The 20,772-nt window shown below is 37.6% G+C and overlaps 3 protein-coding genes and 1 pseudogene across 5 annotated transcripts; 3 read left to right on the forward strand and 1 right to left on the reverse strand.

Moving 5' to 3' along the window:
• Window positions 1-3,690: 3,690 nt before the first annotated feature.
• Window positions 3,691-5,726, forward strand: LOC133732431 (uncharacterized). Its single transcript, XM_062159980.1, has 6 exons — window positions 3,691-3,694; window positions 4,003-4,165; window positions 4,399-4,479; window positions 4,733-4,789; window positions 4,991-5,104; window positions 5,210-5,726. Exons 1-6 carry the CDS (start codon window positions 3,691-3,693, stop codon window positions 5,247-5,249), a joined length of 459 nt encoding a protein of 152 aa, XP_062015964.1. The 3' UTR covers window positions 5,250-5,726.
• Window positions 5,727-7,789: 2,063 nt separating this feature from the next.
• On the forward strand, window positions 7,790-9,591 carry LOC133725970 (palmitoyl-monogalactosyldiacylglycerol delta-7 desaturase, chloroplastic-like). The gene is made up of 5 exons (XM_062153394.1): window positions 7,790-8,085; window positions 8,213-8,353; window positions 8,768-8,914; window positions 9,044-9,150; window positions 9,246-9,591. Exons 1-5 carry the CDS (start codon window positions 7,849-7,851, stop codon window positions 9,460-9,462), a joined length of 849 nt encoding a protein of 282 aa, XP_062009378.1. The 5' UTR covers window positions 7,790-7,848; the 3' UTR covers window positions 9,463-9,591.
• Window positions 9,592-11,486: 1,895 nt separating this feature from the next.
• Window positions 11,487-13,545, reverse strand: LOC133732438 (AUGMIN subunit 2-like; annotated as a pseudogene).
• On the forward strand, window positions 13,533-15,349 carry LOC133725971 (palmitoyl-monogalactosyldiacylglycerol delta-7 desaturase, chloroplastic-like). Of its 3 annotated transcripts, none has more exons than XM_062153398.1 (5): window positions 13,533-13,895; window positions 14,015-14,032; window positions 14,510-14,656; window positions 14,818-14,924; window positions 15,018-15,349. In XM_062153398.1, the coding sequence occupies exons 1-5, from the start codon at window positions 13,671-13,673 to the stop codon at window positions 15,229-15,231; spliced, it is 711 nt and encodes a 236-aa protein (XP_062009382.1). In that variant the 5' UTR covers window positions 13,533-13,670; the 3' UTR covers window positions 15,232-15,349. The 3 variants fall into 3 exon arrangements, with proteins under 3 accessions (XP_062009382.1, XP_062009381.1, XP_062009380.1); XM_062153397.1 differs by having other exon boundaries at window positions 13,549-13,895; window positions 14,015-14,149; window positions 14,845-14,924; XM_062153396.1 differs by having other exon boundaries at window positions 13,550-13,895; window positions 14,015-14,149.
• Window positions 15,350-20,772: the final 5,423 nt, after the last annotated feature.

A 20,772-nucleotide genomic window follows, 5' to 3' on the forward strand; every position in this document is an offset into this window, starting at 1 on the left:
GAGGTCCTCCCTTGATCATCCACACACACACACACACACGACCCTTCTAGTGAGAGATCCTTTTTTTTTTTGGCAATTTTAATGGTTCGCTTATTAGACCCACTTCAATCACATATCCACATCTCAACCATTTAGTTTTTAGGTCTATATGAGTAGATTAGCCCTTCAAATTTTCAGCCAAATTGATAATTATTAAAGCATTCATAACTGCGATTTACAATTATGAACACGAACAATTCAGGTTGGTCAGATTCGGTTCGTCCATTGATTTAATCTTGTTCGATACCTTAACGATTATCTATTTGGCTGAAAATTTGCATAAGTGATCTATATATTAGGACCTAAAAATTGAACGGCCGAGATGCCAAAATGAGATAAAAAAAAGTGGGTCCCACAAGAGATCTCTTAATAGAAGAGCCATATATATATATATATATATATATATATATATATAGTGTGTGTGTGTGTCCCCTTTGTAGTTCTCTTTTTCCTTTCAATATATAATATTTTTAAGCCAAATATACACACACACACACACAGGCCTTCTATGCTAAGGAGGTCCTTAACTTAGCTTAAGAAACGGATTTCCATATTTTGATCACTTTTCGATCGCATATTCACATCTTAACCATTCAATTTTTAGGTATATATGAGTAGATCACTTATGCAAATTTTCACCCAAATTGATGATCATTAAGGCATCCAAAACTGCAATTTACACGAACGGTTCAGGTTGGACAGATTCGATTCGTTCGCGTAAATTGCAGTTTTGGATGCCTTAACGATCATCAATTTGACTGAAAATTTACAGAGATGATCTACTCATATATACCTAAAAACTGAACGGTGAAGGACAGATTCGATTCGTTCGTGTAAATTGCAGTTTTGGATGCCTTAACGATCATCAATTTGACTGGAAATTTGCAGAGATGATCCACTCATATATACCTAAAAACTGAACGGTTAAGATGTGAATATATGATCGAAAAGTGGTCAAAATATGGAAATCCGTTCCTTAAGCTAAGTTAAAGACTTCCTTAGCAGAGCAATAGATTATATATATATATATATATATATATATATATATATATATATATATATATATATCATATCCAGAGCGGAGTTCCGCTTTGAAATTACGGAGTGAACTTCGAGTTTTGGGTCACTTTTAGGTCACATATCCACATCTCGACCATTCAGTTTTTAGGTACTAGTGTATAGATCATCTCTGCAAATTTTCAGCCAAATTGATGACCGTTAAGGCATTGGTAACTGCCTTAAAGCTAGTACGGTTCAGGTTGGACAGATTCAGTTCGTCGATTGGTTTAAGCGAGTTAGATACCTTAACGATCATCAATTTAGCTGAAAATTTGCAGAGATGATCTATACACTAGTACCTAAAAACTGAACGGTCGAGATGCGGATATGCAACCTAAAAGCGACCAAAAACTCGAAGTTCACTCCGTAATTTCAAAGAGGAACTCCGCTCTGGATAGGATCTGTATATATATATATATAGGATTTTTCTCAGGTAAGGATGTCCTTAGTTTTTCTTATGGAACGGATTTACTGTTTTCACCCACTTTCCGATCACATTTTCACATCAACCGTTCTGTTTTTAGATCCTAATGTATGGATCACCTCTGCAAAATTTCAGCCAATTTGGTGATCGTTAAGGCGTCCAAAACTGCAATTTACACGAACGAACCGAATCTGTCGAACCGGAACCGTTCGTTAACATTGTTGTAATTTGCAGTTTTGGATGCCTTAATGATCACCAATTTGGCTGAAATTTTGCAGAGGTGATCTATACATTAGGACCTAAAAACTGAATGGTTAAGATGTGAAAATTTGATCGGAAAGTGGGTGAAAACCGGAAATCCGTACCTAAGAAAAACTAAGGACGTCCTTAGTGTAGCCGGACTGTATATATATATATAGTGTGTGTGTGTGTGTGTTAACCTGAAGCTCCAAAGCTAAACTACAAGAAAGAGAGGTGCGTGCAACCTTCCTTTTACTATCTAGTTAATATGTAATTAAGTTTCTTATAAAAAAATAAAAAAATTAAAAAAAAAAAAACTTTCCTTTTACTGTACATACACGTACACTAACCTCTCTTTTATATAATACAATTGAGGTACCCTTTGAATTTTTGATATGACCTTAGTTTGTTTAGTCTGAAAAAGAGATAATTTATTTTCAAATGTAATATGAAATCAGGAAACGTAAATCCCATGACCGACCGTCTATTCTCATTTATTAAATGAATGTATGTTCAATTTTGATGTTTCCTTAGATCATCCTCAAATTAATCTTGATACAAAAATTAATGGTTCCAATCATAAGGTCGATCACTGTGCAAAATGATTATGAGGCTGAAGAAATTAGATGGAAATGAAGTTGGGAGGCCAGCACATGCACTGACCATATATAGTGAGACTAGCTAGGCTGGCTTTTATAGCATTACATGCCATGTCAATGTCTACCACCTAATTATGGGTCAGACATATATATGTCTAGGACTATGCTTTAAGCCTCAAGCTTTGATATCGACAATTTGCTATATAATTTAGTAATTAACCAATTCATTAGCTTTATTATACTAGTGACTGTTCCTATGATTAAACATTATGTGCAGTTTTCGAGTATTAATCTTCAAGGGAAATTTTGCTCGTGTGAAGCAAGCTGTCACTACACCAAATATGGGGTTTAGAGACAGCCACAAAACGTCTCTAAAAAGTTATTAGTGACTAAAATACCACTAAATTCGTCCCTAATAGAAGGAGTGACGAAATAGCCATCTGTCTCTAAAGATTGCGTCTCTAATGGTTATTAGAGACAGCTGGAAATAAAAATCCGTCTCTATTGCTGTTTCTGTAACACGTGGACAATAGAAGCCTATGACCACTGGCGGACGCACGTTGGGACGAGTGGGGGCTGCTGCCCCCAGTGGATTTTTTTCATTTGCTCAGCAGCTTCATATATGATATATGTATGTTATGTTCATTGGTTTTGCCCCCAGAGTAAGAGGAATATGCTGCCATGCCCCCCGAGGAAGTGTAATCTGCTGCCTCACAACGATTAAACTAAAGAAACTTACACGTGTAAATGAATGCAAGCATTTGGCTTTTATAATCTTACACGGGAAGGTTCGCTGCTTTTTCTGCATTACCAAGTTCAAATTGAACAAAGCATTACATTAATACCCACAACTCCACAAGGCACGCCTTTTCCAACAACAAATTACAAATGAAAATTTCATCAAGCTAGCCTAGCTAGCTAGCTTAGGGTACGTGCTTGCCTGATACCTTTGGAAACTTACACGAGCAATCCAATCTTCATGACTAGTTTGAAATATTTTTTACTATTTTTTAATGCACGCTGATTTTGTATTTTCATTTTTTTCGGTTTTGCTAGGAAATATAGCGAGTGTACTTTACAATAAATAGATGGAAATAAACTATATATCAAAAAATATATTGATTTAAAGTTATTTTATCTGTTAGGAAGTTAAAATATATATTCATTGAAAATATTATCAATATCGAAAGATTGAAAAATTATGCTTCATTTATTGTAGTATTTTATATTTGTTTGTTCAACCTTGTTTTTTGTCCCCACTCACAAAAATTTCTGCGTCCGCCGCTGCCTATGACAATACAAATCGCCTCTACTTATTTTTAGAGACGGATGGGTATCTCATTTAATATTATTAAATGGCTCTACTAGGGGTGGGCATAAATGACCGAAAGACCGAAAGACCGGAAGGAACCGATCCGGACCGGCCGGTTCGGGTCGGGTTTTAGACTAAAAATAAGTGATTTCGGGCCGGTTCGGTCCCTATATTCAGTGTGCCGGTTCGGTCCCGGTTCTTGACTTGCTTGAATGCTTGGCCGGTTCGGTCCCTGTACTCAATGTGACGGTCCGGTCCCGGTTCTTGACTTGCGGTGACTGCGTGGACCGAAAAAACCGAAGTCCATTGTGTTAGTATGGATTAGTAAGTAAACCTAAACTCTAAAATCCCAAATCGTTTTTCCTCAGTTCCTCACTTCCTCAACTCTGCGACGCCGCCTCTCTGGCTCTCTCCCTCACAATCTTTCTCACCTCTGCGGCTCTGCCTCTCAGCTCTCAGCTCTCACAATCGGTCTCTTGCGTCTCTGTCCCAGGTACTTCGCATTCATCACTTATCAGTTATCAAGTACACATAGTACAGACAACCCCCATGTTCTGAAATGAACTGGGTTTCTCTCACATTCTTGATTCTTCATCACTCACTCTCTGCCATTTTCTCTCTTTCATTCAGGTACATATTCATCAGCTATTTTTCTTTTACATACTGATACTGGAACAGTGGAACTTGTTCATTGATTTGGATCCGGGTTTTCTTCTATGTAAACGGCTTGCTTGGCCAAAACGACGACGTCGTGTTCAGCTTCGCCACGACCTTCTCCAGCAGCATCCCGCTGATTTCCGGCGCCGGTAAGTACTTCCTCTTCTAGAATGACCTTCAATTTTGCTGGATTATCAAGTCATGATCTTCAATTTGGTGTGCCCCATTCTGCACTCATACAGATATAAAATTGTGCCTGTTGATTTCGATCTTTCTGGTAGCAATTGTGCTCTTGATTAGGGATTGGAGTTAGGAGCGATTACTTACTGGGCTTGCTGTGAAGGCTTAGAATTTCAGTTTGGTCATAACAGCTATATTTACCACTACAATTCGTTGTTTCAGGTTAATCCCCATACTCATCAAGTCAAGTTGTGTGATTTTGGAAGTGCAAAAGTTCTGGTATTCCCTTCTCCCAGTGTTTCATATCTTAAAGTAGAACATTTTGTTGGTGATAGAACAATATATAAAGCATGGGTGATTCATTTAATCCACAAACTCCCCTATACATTTTTAAATGAATAGTTGTTCTTGTGTTCCTGTTCAAGCATGGGTGATTCAGGTTCTCTATGCAGTATAAGAAATTTCACTTAATTTATTTAGGTTTTATCAGAGGTGTTTCCAACTTCCAAGTCCTTTCTTTACCCTCTGTTTTGGCCTTTGTAGCCTCTCTTCCCAGGTGAGAGTGGAGTTGATCAGCTTGTTGAGATTATTAAGGTAAACTTTCTTTGGCCTTGTGTTTGTTAGTTTATCAACTCAAAGTTGATCACTGAGCTTATGCCATTTCAACTGAGTTTGCATTTTTTTTTTCTCTGTATGTAGGTACTCGGCACCCCAACTCGTGAGGAAATCAAATGCATGAACCCGAATTATACAGAATTCAAATTTCCACAAATCAATTGGAATCGGAAACCCGAAAACGGGCATGTTTTGTCACGGTCCGGGTTTATCCCGGTCCCTGTTATTTGCAACAACGGTCCCGGCCCGAATTAAGAATGCCGGTCCCGGTTCCGGTCCCGGTTCCTGTAAAACAATTACCGGTCCGGGTTTAGGCCGGTCCCCATTCTCTGCATCTGCAAGTCCGGTCCGGGTTTAGCTTTGCCGGTTCCGGTCCCGGTCCCTGTAAAAGCAGTGCCGGTCTGGGACCGTGCCCAGCCCTAGGCTCTACTGCATTTGAGGTGCTACGACAGCACCCAATCACAATCCAATCCAATCGGCCAATATTTCAATTCTTTCTATTCGGTAAAATGCATAGCAGTATTATAATAATTGTCCTAGGCAACAACACTTAATTGATAACAATATGCTTTATATATAAAAATCAACTGTTGAATACAAATCCATGAATTACTTGTTATAAAAGAATACAAATACATCAAGTACAGAATATACTTGGATACAATTTTAGCTAAGTTCTAAACAGAGCTTCAAGAACACCAGCATCCCCCATAAGCAATTAATCATGTTAGTCCAAAGTCTCCGAAATCTTGATGCCTTTAACTGCAACTCATTTTGCCAATTTCTCTTGCATCTCAACCTACAAAAGAAAATAGTTCACTCATCAATGGCCCGTAAGATTACATAGAAGTTCTTTGCACTGATGATGAACTTCAAAGGCCAAAAACCATGAATTAAGGACTAGTAAAAGAAAATCTAAAAACCAAAAGCTGAATGCACAAAAAGAAAACAAATAGACAAACTTGTTGTAGACCTATCAGATTATTCTGTTAAATATAAGTAAATCAACGAATAGATATTCTAGTAGTGCCCAGCATTGGTGTACTGCATGGAGAGGCCGAAAGCAAATATTAGTCCAGCTAAGATATATGCATGGACACCTATCATGTTAAGGTTTTCTAAGTTGAAATTCGTAAGATAAAGCCAACCAACTTTTATATCAAAATAAATACTAATAACAATAAAGGGTAACTTACTTGATGAAAACTTAGCAGCGGCTGCCCAGGGATCAAAATTGTCCAAAAAGGATGGCAGCAGTAGTTCAATTACTTGCAAATTTGACACATAAGGTGTTAGAATAAAAATGAAGGATAACATTAAATCAGAATCAACAAGTCAATCAAATTCTTCCAAGAGATTAAGCTAAACCATCAGAGCTCAATGGTATCTCTCAAAGACACAAAAAGTGGAGATGATAAACATTGACAATGATAGAAAATGTTACTTAAGACGTTGAGCTGATTAGAAAAAAGAGGCAAGCACATATAAATACCTCAAGAAGATTCAACCCCAGCAAATGAGGCTGCTATGCGTAAGAGTGCAATTGAATCCCATATAACCTACTAAAAATGACACATTAAACTCATGTTATAGCTCAGATGTTAGTGTGCAGGTAATTATAAAAGCAATCATAACTGACACGAGAAAGAAAAATACAAGGAACAAAAGCTAAATTCAAGTTACTGACCTTATTGTTAAATTTGAAGACATCAATACAACACGACTAACCATATCAACGATTATGTACCAGTCTTAGTTTTTATCATAGAAATAAACCTATCAAATTCAAAAGCTAAAAAGTAAAAGGGTCAAATTTTCGTACTTGGGGAGATATACCAATGAGTCACTGGCTTCTCTGATAAGAATAATTGACTACCAACAAGAGCTAGAACTGCAGAGGGGTCTCTTCATGAAGTTTTATTTGGCAAGGGGAGAGCTAACCTAATCTTCTCAACACTTTTGCCTGTGAACAAAGCATTCAACGTGATTTACTTTGCATCGATCATCTCAAACATTTTAATATATATAATTGAATCAAATATATAACTGCACAAGCTAATGTGTGATATCTGCTGCGTCCTTGAGCTTTCTGATAGCTAAGTCATCAAAGCGTGGTTCGGTTTTCCAGGAAGGTGGCCAGAGTTTACACAATCAGAAACCCCGGCCCCGGTGCTCTTCTGGAATCCTTGGTTGGCGTTATAGGTGTAGGCGTATCAGAATATGACCTGCTCGATCTGAGGTGTTCAAGTGTTGCAAACGATTCCCTTATAGCTGACATTGCTTCTGAAAAACAGTGTTCGTATTCAGGCGCAGTCTTAAATACCAGGGAGACGCTTAGACACTTGCAATTTTGTGGGAAACCAATTCCATGCCATGTAAATGTCTACCACGTTATGGAGCATACAAAACTCTAGACCAGCAAGAACGAATCGGCCATGGGCTTAGTCTCAATTGGACTTTACAATATAAAACGATGTGCAACGAATTAACGCATAGTGCTACTTTGAGAATCTGAAAATGCATTACAAGTTTACAACCAATCTTAATTAACACGGTTTCTTGCATGTGAAGCAAGCTATCAAATCATAGCCACACAAAAGACGTGTTAATGTTTACAAGTAATCGAGTCCAAATAATATAAAAGCTGCTTCTTCTTCTTCGTTTCAAATTAGACAGAAAAGTTTTTGCTTTTAATTTATCTCTCTCACTTCAGGAACAGCACCATGGAAGAAAAAATGGACCCCTCAACAACCAAGTTGTTTTTCCTGGCCATACATTGCCTTGCTCTTTTGGGGCCGTTTTATTTCAACTGGTCTGCGTTTTGGCTGGCTGTGGCACTCTATTTTGTTACAGGTGTGGGTATAACTCTGTCTTTCCATAGAAACCTCGCTCACCGCAGCTTCAAGCTTCCCAGATGGCTCGAGTACTCTTTTGCCTACTGCGCCGTCCTTTCGCTCCAGGTTTGTGAAACTGCATCCAAGGACATACTGTTAATTAATTAACCCATCTACTTTGATCTGGCTAGCTTGATATGTACTTTGAGGGATTATTAATCTGTTGCATGCTCTTAATTTGTATGGTTTATAGGGAAGTCCAATTGAATGGGTGAGCACACACAGAATCCATCATCAGTTTACAGACACATGGGATGATCCTCACAGTCCCATTAAGGGATTTTGGTACAGTCATATTGGTTGGGTTGTTGACTATCATTCTCGGTTTGGAACTGTACGTATAAGCCCGTCTCAATCTCTCTCTCTCTCTCTCTCTCTCAAAGACAATCCTAAATACCTGACTACCTGAGATACACACTGTGATTGAGATTATAGGATACGTGCATATCAGCGTATTTGTAACGTAAATATGCAGTTACCTCTTGAGTCTCAAAACCCGAGTGTAAGACTTTATGATTTACTCCTACAAAGACCTTACCTACCTGAATACAATGTTTTTTTTTTCTTGTGAAATGAGATAAAAGTTGCATAAAAAAAATAGCTACGTACGTACTTTTTTTTTTTGAAATGAAACAGCTACATACTTGATCGTACTGGAATCATGCATGTAGCATGTAGCATGTAGGTATCGATCGGAAAATTAATGCTCGATCGTCTTCCCGATAATGTGTTTGTTGAATTTCTGTAGCCTGACACACTAGAATTCAAAAATGTCGGAGACTTAAAGAAGCAGTGGTACTATAGGTTTATTCACTGTACGTATCCTTATCACTCTGTAGCTCTTGGAATTCTGCTATATGCTGGAGGAGGGCTACCATTCTTGGTTTGGGGAATGGTAAGCTTGTTCTTACTGATCATCACCTACCTGCTTGATCCACAAGAATGAGTCCTATGTACATATCAATGGAACCATATCTTACTGAAATGATTGATTGGTTGTCTTTTTAATTATAATTCTTTGCAGGGTGTGAGGACTGTATTTTTTCTCCACATCACCTTTTCAATAAACTCGATCTGCCACATATGGGGAAAGCAAGTATGGAATACTGGTGATTTGTCTAGAAACAACTGGTAAAAAATATTTATAAATCAATCATTTGGTTAATGAATTAATATGTAGTTACTGGCCTGATTATATATAATTTAAAGTTTGATTTTGACTATAGGTTGTTAGGTTTGCTAGCACATGGCGAAGGTTGGCACAATAATCATCATGCCTTTGAGTACTCAGCTCGACAAGGCTTGGAATGGTGGGAGATTGACACTACTTGGTATATAATAAGCTTCCTTGAAGCCATCGGTTTGGCTACAGACGTAAAACTCCCAAATGAAGCTCATAAGAAAAGAAAGGCATTCTGCAAGAATAGCAGTACTATCCAGTAATGTTGATAAGGAAAAGCTCAAAGTCGATCGGGATTTAAGCAACAACGTATAGAAAGTGTAATGAATATTGAATAAGATCGAGGTGTAATGAATAAGATGGACCAACCGTCTATTATATATTTACAGTTACATGACTCAATATCATTGAATTTCGCTAATTTTATTTTTTAAGATATATTTTATTTGTGATACAAAATGATACATCTTTTCGTAAAATTGAAGTTAGGACATTGGGCAAAAAATGATGAATTAATTTTCCACATAGAAGGTTATAATTAAATTTTGAGTTGAAAATGTCAATGATATAATTGATGTCTAGAAATTTTAAAATTACAAAAAAATTTCTTTGTTTTCTTTCCCTTCGAATGAATGCTTCTATTTTGTTAGTATGAAATAGAGTTGTCTACGTCCTTTAAACTTTTGAGATCTCAAATCTAAAATCCTCTCATGACCCGCCATTTAATTATAAAATAATTTTATGACTTAATGATGCTCCGTGTCATGGATTAGTTCTTCAAAGAGATTGATAATCGTTCTAGAAATCAAACATGCAAAATAATAGTAAGGAAAATAAAACACACCAACCACTTATTGTATGCATATTTCTTGTCTAGTCATACAAGGGGACTACCAATGTATCATACGCAATGGTACACAACACACTAACCATTTATGTGTTGAAATTTATAATGTTTCAAAAAAGTCACATCCCTTTCGGTATTTATTTGGCCACATTCCAAGGCAATTACTCAAAAAAGTCAAACTTTTGATTTTGTTTGGTGTTGTACCGCATGATCAGGTGAGTTTCACATATTTAATTACTCGACACTTGCGTGTGATCAAATTGTATTGCTTATCATTGATTTTGATCTTCGATCTGGTGTGAACGGGTATCTTCAATTTTCTGTTAATCTAACATATGTAGGTTCATCGTTTCAAAAAAAAAAAAGGTTCATTTTTTATTGACAAGAGATATTTTATTAATCATGTGACTAGACTGGCTCATATAATAGAATGTCATTTTAACTTTTAAGGGTTTCGTCATTGAATTCACTTTTAGGCACAGCCCTGATTAATTATTGTGATCATCATGTATTGCATTGCATTGGATAAACTGTTACTTGTTTATTTGCATTCCGCAGATTATCTTATTTATTTATTTTCTTGGCTTTTAATATTGGTTTTCTCAATGCAGGTGGGTCGCAAGGAGCTACTCTTGCAAGGTCGAGTGCTGTTCATTGGTACTCTTGCAAGGTTGTTGTTATTGTTGTTGTTGTTGTTGTTTTGTGATTTTGACGGTTATATATATTCCACCTTTCCTTTACTGATCTTCAGACTTAAGGTGAAGTGAAAATCATGGGTTTAATTTAATTTGCTATTCAAATAATTTGGTAGAATGTCCTCCTGTTGTGGCAAAGGCACCGGCCTGTAGTAACAAGAATAGTGAGCCATCTGGTGGCGATGCTTCTTTTGACGAATCCCGGGCCAAAGCGTCAGTGGACCGTTATGAAAAAGTATAAGGATCGTCCGATTAGTTTCCTTTTACATGCTGTAGTTTTAAATCTTCATATCCAACTACATACTTTGTTCTAGCTTTCTTGGTTGAAACTTTATCTTATGCATGTGTGAGCATGATTTGCAGGTTGCTTGACCTGTTGTGTAGACCTATGTGAATGCTTTTTTTGTGTATTATATATAGCCTGATAAGACGGGTTGTTATATTAGTTTGTTTTTGAACATTTGATTAGATGACCCTTGCTTGTTAGATTAGCTGTGGAGTTATTATCTGCTACAATAACGAAGAACCCAGAACAAAGAAGCGAGACATCAAGAACAAAGAAACTTCTGCAGGAATTTTGCTCATACTATAATAGGACGCAAACTAAAATGCCTAAAAGTGAACGTGCCAAATTTTGGTACCGGGAGAATCCACTGCAGTTGTCTTCATGAAGTTTTGAGAGCATAACCACATGTTAAAGCCTTTTCTTGTGAAACAGTGTATTACTAGGGCACAATTCCCAATATAATAGAATCAAATGTATTGCTGCACAAACTAATGTTTTTCAAGTTCAGAACGTACAGAATCACATGTATTACTGGACAAACTCATGTTTTTCAAGTTCAATATGGGAAGTGTATGCAGAGGCTGCTGTGCTATATTACAATGCATAACCTGTTTCAATTTTCACATCAAAACATACATTGGCTCACAACAAAAGTCAGCTTTTAAGTAGCAGACTTTTTAACTGAAGGAGGCCTTGACAATCTCCTATGGCTAGAGCCGTCCAGCTCACTTTCATCTTCTGCTTCTTGATGCTTGATATCCGTCCTTCTTGAGCTTTTGATAGCCAAGTCATCAAAGTTTGGTTCGGTTTTCCAGGGAGGTGGAGTTACACAATTGGAAAGCCCTGGTACTCTTCTGGAATCCTTGGCAGGTCTGATAGGAGAAGCGGTATCAGAATGACCTACTCCGAGATGCTGAAGTGTTGCAAACGACATTGCTTCGAAAAACTTGGTGCATGATGCTAAGGAACCAGGAATTGGACGAAGGATTTCCTGCATCAGTTGAAGAAAAAAAAGATCTCTGATGAAATGCTTAAAGACCTCCTCGGCCGGGGCCTGGATCGGAAGGAAATGTAAAGGACACACTCCATGTGGTCTAAAAACATTATACAAATATGCTCGAAGTTTATAATAATAACAAAAAAAAAAGTTATGCTTTACTCAATCTGGATGAATAGAACAAATGAAATGTTTCTCCAAACATACTCCCCATACTGAAGGAGGCTCCTTAAATGTCTGGCTCCACTGGAAATCGGCAACTGAAGCTGTTAATGCTCCATAATCACTAGCAGCCTTCATAGTAATTCAGAGAATTGTTTCTGCATAAACCAAGCAAACATGCCAAAACAAGCATTAAGAAAAGTCTTCTTCAACATAATGAGATTTCCAAGAAAATCATAGTCTTCATTGTCAGGAAATTATCCTTTAACTGTCTTCTAAGATAAATATTTCCCAAAAGCTAAATAAATATTGTTCATATATTTCATGACTAGAGTTATGACATATAAGTGATTTATTAGAACAGTAAATTTGATGAAAATACCCTATAAAGAAGGATTTTGAACAAATTAAAGGCTGTTTAGGATGTACGATACTGTAAAGAGTATAATTGGTAATGAAGAAAATGATCTAGAAGTGGACACTTGTTTCTTAAGTCTCTGTTGTCAGTCTCTGTCAGTATATAATTGAAACTCTTGCATCATGTTAATAATTCTCAGCCATGCATCTAGAAACAGTTACAGTATCAATACGATTGTAATTTTCTTCCGTTAAATCTTTCTTCCGTCTTCATATATCTTCTTCCTCCGTGAGATTCATACCAAGAATTCCAACAAATACAGGTATAACATATATAAATTCGCAGTTCGAAACTTGGAATAAAGATAGAAATTTTACTCTCAAACGTAAGAGATATATATGAGCAATTTACCTGATACTCTGCTTCCACTGGAATGCAATCGAGTGAATATGGTTGTCGGAGACGAGCAATGATACGATCCTGTCAGAACATAGAAACAAAATAGGGTATATAACTGGAATGTCAAAAACACAAAACAGCATATGCTGGTGGAAAGGAATGAAAGAGGAAGCTCGGGGAAGGATAGACAAAGTAATTTTGCTATTATAAATTTGATGATCCGATCAGGTCCTTTGGAGGTCGAAGAGGATTGGTAAGGAGTTCCAAGAGATGACGGCGTGGGGTTGGGTTGGGTTGCCCAATTAGGCATATCCTAGTTCTGGAGATTGTTGGTGGGTTACCCAGATCTGATCTGGATCACGTCTACTGAATATAAAAAAAAAAAAAAAAAAAAAAAAAAAACAAAGAGGAGCGACGACATCTGGAAGCGAGAAGAACGAAAAGAGATTGAGTCCAATGCTGACATGGAACCTTATTGACCTTTGGATATGAAATAAGGGTTGCAATTTAAACTCAAGGACAAACAAGGATGAAATGGACCTAAGGAGAGGATCCAGATCCCAAAAATATCGGGCGGAAGGTGGCCCAGACCCTGCACCCATGAACATAGTTCTGTCCCCTGGAAATAACATAAAAGCTTCTTCTTCTTCTTTGTTTCATATCAGACAGAAAAGGTTTTGTTTTTAATTTATCTTCGCCCTTCAAGCACAGCGCCGTGGAAGGGGAAATGGAGGCCTCAACAACCAAGTTTCTTTTCCTCGCCACACATTGCCTTGCTCTTTTGGGGCCGTTTTATTTCAACTGGTCTGCGTTTTGGCTTGCTGTGGCACTCTATTTTGTTACATGCGCCAGTATAACTCTGTCTTTCCATAGAAACCTCGCTCACCGCAGCTTCAAGCTTCCCAGATGGCTCGAGTACTCTTTTGCCTACTGCGGCGTCCTTTCACTCCAGGTTTGTGAACTGCATCAAGCTAACGTACTGTTAATTAGCCCGTCTACTTTGATCTGGCTAGCTTGATACTTTGGGGATTCAATAATCTGTTGCCTGCTCTTAATTTGTATGGTTTGTAGGGAAGTCCAATTGAATGGGTGAGCATACACAGAGTCCATCATCAGTATACCGACACATTAGATGACATTCACAGTCCCATTAAGGGATTTTGGTACAGTCATTTTGGTTGGATCGTTGACTATCATTCTCGGTTTGTACGTATAAACCTGTCTCAATCTCTCTCTCTCTCTCTCTTAAACACAATCCTAAATACTTCAGATACACGCTACTATTGAGATTATAGTTTACATGCATATCAATCATCGTATATTCGTATGTATAACATATATATGCAGTTACCTCTTAAGCCTCAAAACCTGAGTTTAATTATGGCTTTATGATTTACTTCGATGAAGACCTTACCTTGACTACAATGATTTTTTTTTCTTGTGAAATGAGATAAAAGTTGCATAAAAAAAAGTCACATACTTGATCGTACTGGATAGCATGCATTATGTATCGATCAGAAAATTAATACATGTCTTCCCAATAATGTGTTTGTTGAATTTTTGTAGCCCGACGCATTAGAATTCAAGAATGTTGGAGACTTAAAGAAGCAGTGGTACTATAGGTTTCTTCACTATACGTATCCTTGTCACTCTGTTGCTCTTGGAATTCTGCTATATGCTGGAGGAGGGCTACCATTCTTGGTTTGGGGAATGGTAAGCTTGCTCCTACTGATCATCACCTAGCTAGCTTGTTCCACAAGCATGAGTCAATTATTTGGCTATGTACATATGAACTTCTCAGTGGAACCAATTAATCAGTTTGGTATACCAAACTGATTAATTGGTTTTGTCTTTTTAATTATAATTCTTTGCAGGGTGTGAGAACTGTATTTTTACTCCAGATTACTTTTTCAATAAACTCGATCTGCCACATATGGGGAAAGCAAGTATGGAATACTGGTGATTTGTCTAGAAACAACTGGTACTAAGTATTGATATATCAATTATTTAGCTAATTAATTAATATGTAGTTATTGGCCGGATTACATATAATTTATAGTTTGATTTTGATTAGGTTGTTAGGGTTGCTAGCACTTGGCGAGGGTTGGCACAATAATCATCATGCCTTTGAGTACTCAGCTCGACAAGGCTTGGAATGGTGGGAGATTGATACTACTTGGTATATAATACGCTTCCTTGAAGCCATTGGTTTGGCTACAGACGTAAAACTCCCAACTGAAGCTCATAAGAAACGAAAGGCTTTATGCAAGAATCGCACTATGGAGTAATTTTGATCAGGAAAAGCTCAAAGTCGATCGGGATTTAAGCAACAATGTATAAAAAAAGTGTAATGAATAAGATCGACCAACCGTCTATTATATATATAGTTACGGTTACATGACTCAATGATGTTCAATTTCGCTAGTTTAATTTACTTTTGAAGATACAAGTTATTTGTGGTACAAAAAGACATGTTTTGGTGAAAATTGAAGTTATTCGGGCAAAAAATGATGAATTGATTTTCCATAAAGAAATCTATAATTTTTGAGTTGAGAATGTTAATGATACAAGTGATGTCTAGAAATTTTAAAATCACAAAATTTTCCTTCGTTTTTTCCTCCCTTCGATTGAATATTCTTCTTTTGTTTAGTCTGAATAGAATGGTACTTTCAACTTTTGAGATCCCAAATCTAAAATTGTGAACCTTTACTTCTCTTGACCAGCTATTTAATTATAAACATTTTATGACTTACTGATGTTCCATGTCGTTGATTAGTTTTTCAAAGAGATTGATAACCGTTCCAATCACAAATCTAACATGCAAAATGATAAGGAAAATAAAGAAAGTAGGCCAATTTTGAGATCACCAATATATCATAGACGTACAATGGCATACAACACACTCACGAGTTATAGTGAGATTGGCTTTTTTCACATTCCATTGTATTTTACTAGGGTCAATTACATATAGGATCATTTTTTATTGTTATATGAGCCAAATGGTCACAACTCTTTTTTTTTCTTTCTTTTTTTCCTCATAAGGCACTAGATTAAAAATTGTCTTAAATTTTAGATATCAAAATTAATATATTTATGAAAATGACACTAGAGTAAAAAGTCACTAATTACTCACTAATCATTATCTCTCTCCTCTCCGGCAAGGTATCCGGCAACCTCCGGCGAGAGTCTTCTGTGACTTCTGGCAAAGTCTTCGGCAACTTCCAACGACCTCCGGCAAGGTCTCTGGCGAATTCCAGTGTAATTTGTTGGTGACTCCGGTGATATCAATAAAGTTACTATCACCAACACCAAAAGATACTCTCACCAATAACAAAAACTACCCCGGTGAGATTTCCGGCGAGATCACAAAAGGTATTGTCGCTGGAATTCTTACCAACAACAAAAACTACTCCGGTGAGATTTTCGGCGGCCACTGGAAGGTTACAAAAACTACTGTCACTAACACCATAAAGCTACTTTCAGCAGCAACAGAAATTACTGTCACCAACATCAAAATATACTGTCACCACCAACAAAAGCTACTTGCACCACTAACAAAAGCTTTTGTCAAGCATAACAAAAGTTATTCCCAGAAACTGAGAAACTACAAAGTTATGGAAATGTAAAGGATACAACCAAAATAAAAATGCTACTGTAATCGGGAAAAACAAACAAATTCAGTGCTATTGTTAATGTTGTAATGCTAATGTCATTTTCAGATGGCCACCGTTGATGTTTCTTGTTGTCAAGCTCTACCACACTACGTTAACCATAGGCATTATTTTGCCAACTTCAGCACCATACTTCATTTGAATATTTCTTGATTTCCCGGATGATCTCTTGGTTAATGGAGTGTTCACTACCCAAATTCATATGATTTTCGGAATCTACTACAGCAAATGCAAAGGGGAATAATTCTGCAAAAATTAAGATACAACAAAATATTAAAATTTGAAATGCAAACTAAAATAGGAGCATGTCACTTCACCGCAAATGTGACCCTCTTTATTAACTAGATAATCAAAAGCAAGCAATCTAAAAAACTCCTGACATAGGTATAGAAAGCTACTATGACACATATACAAAGCCACTAGACCAGTAATAAAAAAACTAGGGGAAATGATCATTTACCCAATTTCAGCTTAAAAATTGCCCACTTGCTCCACTAATAGTTTTTTAACCCCTTTTACCCAAAACACTCTAAGAGATTATTTCCCTAATACCCAATTAATTATTTTTTTATTCTTTTTATTTATTTTTGGGACTTTTTTGCCCTCTCCTTCTTTCTCACTTAGAGAGAGAAGTCATCCTCCACCTTGCTGTGCTCCGGTGACCGGTGGCCGGCTGCGGTCTCCGATGACCGGTGACCGGAATTCGGCCACCGGTGACCGGAGTCCCGAATCTGGCTACAAGACTGGTGACTGGATTCCGGCGTCCGATTTTATTACCCCCTTAATAATACCCAGTAATCATATTATTGCCCCCCAATAAACATATTATTGCCCCCGAGTAACAAGTTTATTAGGGATCAATAATTAATGAAAAATGAAGATGTTTACAATTTTGAAAGTCTTTATAGGTTTATCCAAATAAATAATCTTATTATTGCCCAATAATCTTATTATTGGCCCTTAATAATCGTATTATTGACCCGCAATAGACATATATAACTCCTCAATAAAACTTTTTTTTTTCATTCTTCATTCTTCTTTCCTTCCTTATAAGCCTTCTGCTCACAGTATACCCAAAAAAAAAAAGTGCTCTTGGCACCCACCAAAGTGTGAGACCGGCTCTTTTTTCGCCGGTGCTTCCCCGGTAGCTATTTGGAGGCTGGGGTATCTGGGACGAGGGGATCGGTGGGATGGTAGAGCAGAGAGTGAATCACACCCAAGCCCTCGCCGGAATCCGAATCAGATTCACCGGCCACCGAGTCCGCTCGCTCCTCAAGTCCTTCGATCCGTCGCGGAGTCCGACTCCACCATCAACAGTTTGCCACCGGCGTCAATGATCTGGTCCGCGTCGAGTTCAGGGTTGTCGGCAGCGTAGAGTGGCGTCGCGGGTTCGGAGGTGGACTGGAGTTGATGGGATCGTCGTGACGTTGCTTGGCTCGGCGCAATCTAACCCGATATGGGTTGGATCCGATCAGAATTTTTCGATCTGCGTCTGGGCTTTTGATTCCGGCATGGGGAAGGGAATGGTTGGAGAGGGTGACGTTTTTCCTCTGCACGGCGGGGATGGAACGAGGTGGACGACGATCCGGCGAGGAGAGAAGGAAAGTCTCTGGTGAGGGGGGAGGAGAGAGAGAATAGATCGAAGAGGGGGGGGGGAGGGGAGGGAGGGAGAGAGAGAGAGAGAGAGAGAGAGAGAGAGAGAGAGATGTAATTTATTAATTAAAATAGGGGCAAAACTGTCAATAGATGTTAGATTGGGTAAATGTGGTTAAAAAACTCTTAGTGGAATAAGTAGGCATTTTTTAAGCTGAAAATGGGTAAGTGGTCACGATCTCAAAAAACTACTGACATAGGTATTAGAAAGCTATTATGACACATGTACAAAGTTACTGTACCAGTAATAAAAAACTACTGACATAGGTATAGAAATCCACTATGACACATGTACAAAGCTACTGAAGCAGTAACAAAAAGCTACTGATATAGATACTGATTGCACAAAACCAGCTGATTATGCATATTCACAGTGTAACACCAATCTCAAACAAAAAATGCTGAGATACGAGATTACAACAAAAAGAAAATTGAATTTCATACAGAATCATGTTTTTCCAATTTAATAAGATAATGACAGAAAATCACTTGAAATCAACAAAATGAAAACAAAAAAGCTACTGACATCAGATTGAAGAGATACTAATATAGGCATAAAAAACTTCTACCAATGTGTTGAAAAGTCACTATAATAGTCATAATGAGCTATCGACTTGAAATCAATCAAAAGAAAACAAAAAAAACTATTGAGATCAACTTGAAAAATTACTAACGTAGCCATAAAAAGTTACTAACATCGTGTTGAAAAGCCGAAAAGCTACTATAACATTTATATAGAGCTATCAACACAACATGTGAATTGGCAACCAACATATAAAATGGAACTTTAAAGTAGGGTGCAATAAACAGAGCTACTATCCTTCCGAATCAAATAATAGGTCTTACAAGCTGAAGAGATCATAAGGCCCTTTTTCATATTTTTGTTAATTAGATCGCGAAAACAAAACCTCCAGATTCTAGCTTTCCATTCATCTCTGATCTTTTCCAATCAACCAAACAATAAGACCTCAAAACCATTCAATAATGCACAAATATAACACAGAATGATAAAGAGTGAGAGATATGGATATAGTGTGTTTGCCACCGCCAAGGGCCTTGTGAACTGGCTTTTCCCTGCCGAAGATCCTGAAAACGTTGGACTAGACAGAATCGTGAAAGGACAGCTTGTCGTCGTCCTTAACCTTGTGCTTGACGGCATTGGCCTTCTTAGCCGGCTTGTCGTTGTCGGAAGACAATGAAGACGAAGAGCGGTGGTGCGTGTAGATATCCTCTATGAGCAACGACCTTGGTAGCTCTTCTGTATCCGCCATGGCTTCACGAGAGAGAGAGAGAGAGAGAGAGAGATGAGGGTAAAATGGGTATAACCCAAAAAGAAGCTGGTGTTTTTCGGGTTTGGTGGCCTTATGAAGACAAAAAAAAAACAATTTGTGGCCTTATCGCTAATTAATGTTTCTAGGGATGGCCAGCTTCTCGGATCAACAATTGGTCATCTCTGTTGAATCTTTTGGTTCTCAACCTTCCGGTTCTTTCTTCGCAAGAGTCAATGCTAATAATGCGAGATTGCCTTTGTCTCGCCAATCCTGATGCTAGCGAAGCGTCACTTCGCATTATGTAAGCTACATGAGGCGGCGGCACTTCCATTCTCGGGGGGAGGTCCCGCATGAGTAGAGGCGCGCAGGCAAGCGAATAGGAAAGTAGTCTTTATCGGCGACAAGCATATAAACATGCCACTTATGAGTAATTTTCCAATGTTATCATTACAGGAGAGGAACTTTTGCATCTAGATTTGTATGTGATTAATTTTCTTTGACAAGAAGAGATTTCATTAACCACATAACAACACATACAATAAGCGTCCATTATAAAGATTTTGTCAATAAATTCACTAGTTAATTAGAAAAGCATTTGTTAATTAGTAATAACTAGTTTTATATTCTCAGCTTATCATGACTTGAATATTCCAATCCAAACTAAATAACTCACACTGACTGCCTGTTCGTCTTCTTGACACCAGATCTTAGCAACCATGAGGCTCCGATGAACAGCACTCAACCTTGCAAGAGCACCTTTTACCACCCACCTGCATTGAGAAACGCAATATGGAAAGCCGACAAAATAAAGAAATAAGATAATCTACAGAGTGCAAATAAACAAGTATACAATTAATCCAATCCAATGCAATGCAATACATAATGATCAGACCTGTTTGAAATTTGGGCCAGAAAACATGAAACTAGGTACATGTGTAGATTAACAATCATAATAGCTAATCAGGGCTACGCCTAACAAGTGAATTCATTACTGCAACACACGTCCTTGTCTCTTTACTGCAACAGCATGTAAATAATACTCGTCGCAGGACGAATACTAATTGCACATGTCCAGTTTGAAGTTGGAACAATTACATTAATGAAAAGCTGATGTTGAACAAAACTTTAGGGAACTTAATCAGCTCTTTTCAATTCTAGCTATTTTTACGAATTTTTTTTTCATTAAGTTTTTGATGATTGCAGGCCTTAAAAATACTGCCGGGCGACTTGGAAT

The sequence above is a fragment of the Rosa rugosa genome, chromosome 1 (genome assembly GCF_958449725.1).
Source record: "Rosa rugosa chromosome 1, drRosRugo1.1, whole genome shotgun sequence".
Lineage (NCBI taxonomy): Eukaryota > Viridiplantae > Streptophyta > Magnoliopsida > Rosales > Rosaceae > Rosa > Rosa rugosa.

Excerpts from the sequence above, each read along its gene's own strand:
- LOC133732431 (XM_062159980.1), top strand. Across the intron at positions 4,166-4,398 it reads TCTCTTGCGTCTCTGTCCCA|GCTTGCTTGGCCAAAACGAC; the intron begins GGTACTTCGCAT and ends TCTATGTAAACG. Across the intron at positions 4,790-4,990 it reads TTGGAAGTGCAAAAGTTCTG|GTTTTATCAGAGGTGTTTCC; the intron begins GTATTCCCTTCT and ends TAATTTATTTAG.
- LOC133725970 (XM_062153394.1), top strand. The coding sequence starts at position 7,849 with ATGGAAGAAAAAATGGACCCCTCAACAACCAAGTTGTTTTTCCTGGCC. Across the intron at positions 8,354-8,767 it reads ATCATTCTCGGTTTGGAACT|CCTGACACACTAGAATTCAA; the intron begins GTACGTATAAGC and ends GAATTTCTGTAG. Across the intron at positions 8,915-9,043 it reads CATTCTTGGTTTGGGGAATG|GGTGTGAGGACTGTATTTTT; the intron begins GTAAGCTTGTTC and ends AATTCTTTGCAG.
- LOC133725971 (XM_062153396.1), top strand. The coding sequence starts at position 13,671 with ATGGAGGCCTCAACAACCAAGTTTCTTTTCCTCGCCACACATTGCCTT. Across the intron at positions 14,150-14,509 it reads TTGACTATCATTCTCGGTTT|CCCGACGCATTAGAATTCAA; the intron begins GTACGTATAAAC and ends GAATTTTTGTAG. Across the intron at positions 14,925-15,017 it reads GATTTGTCTAGAAACAACTG|GTTGTTAGGGTTGCTAGCAC; the intron begins GTACTAAGTATT and ends GATTTTGATTAG.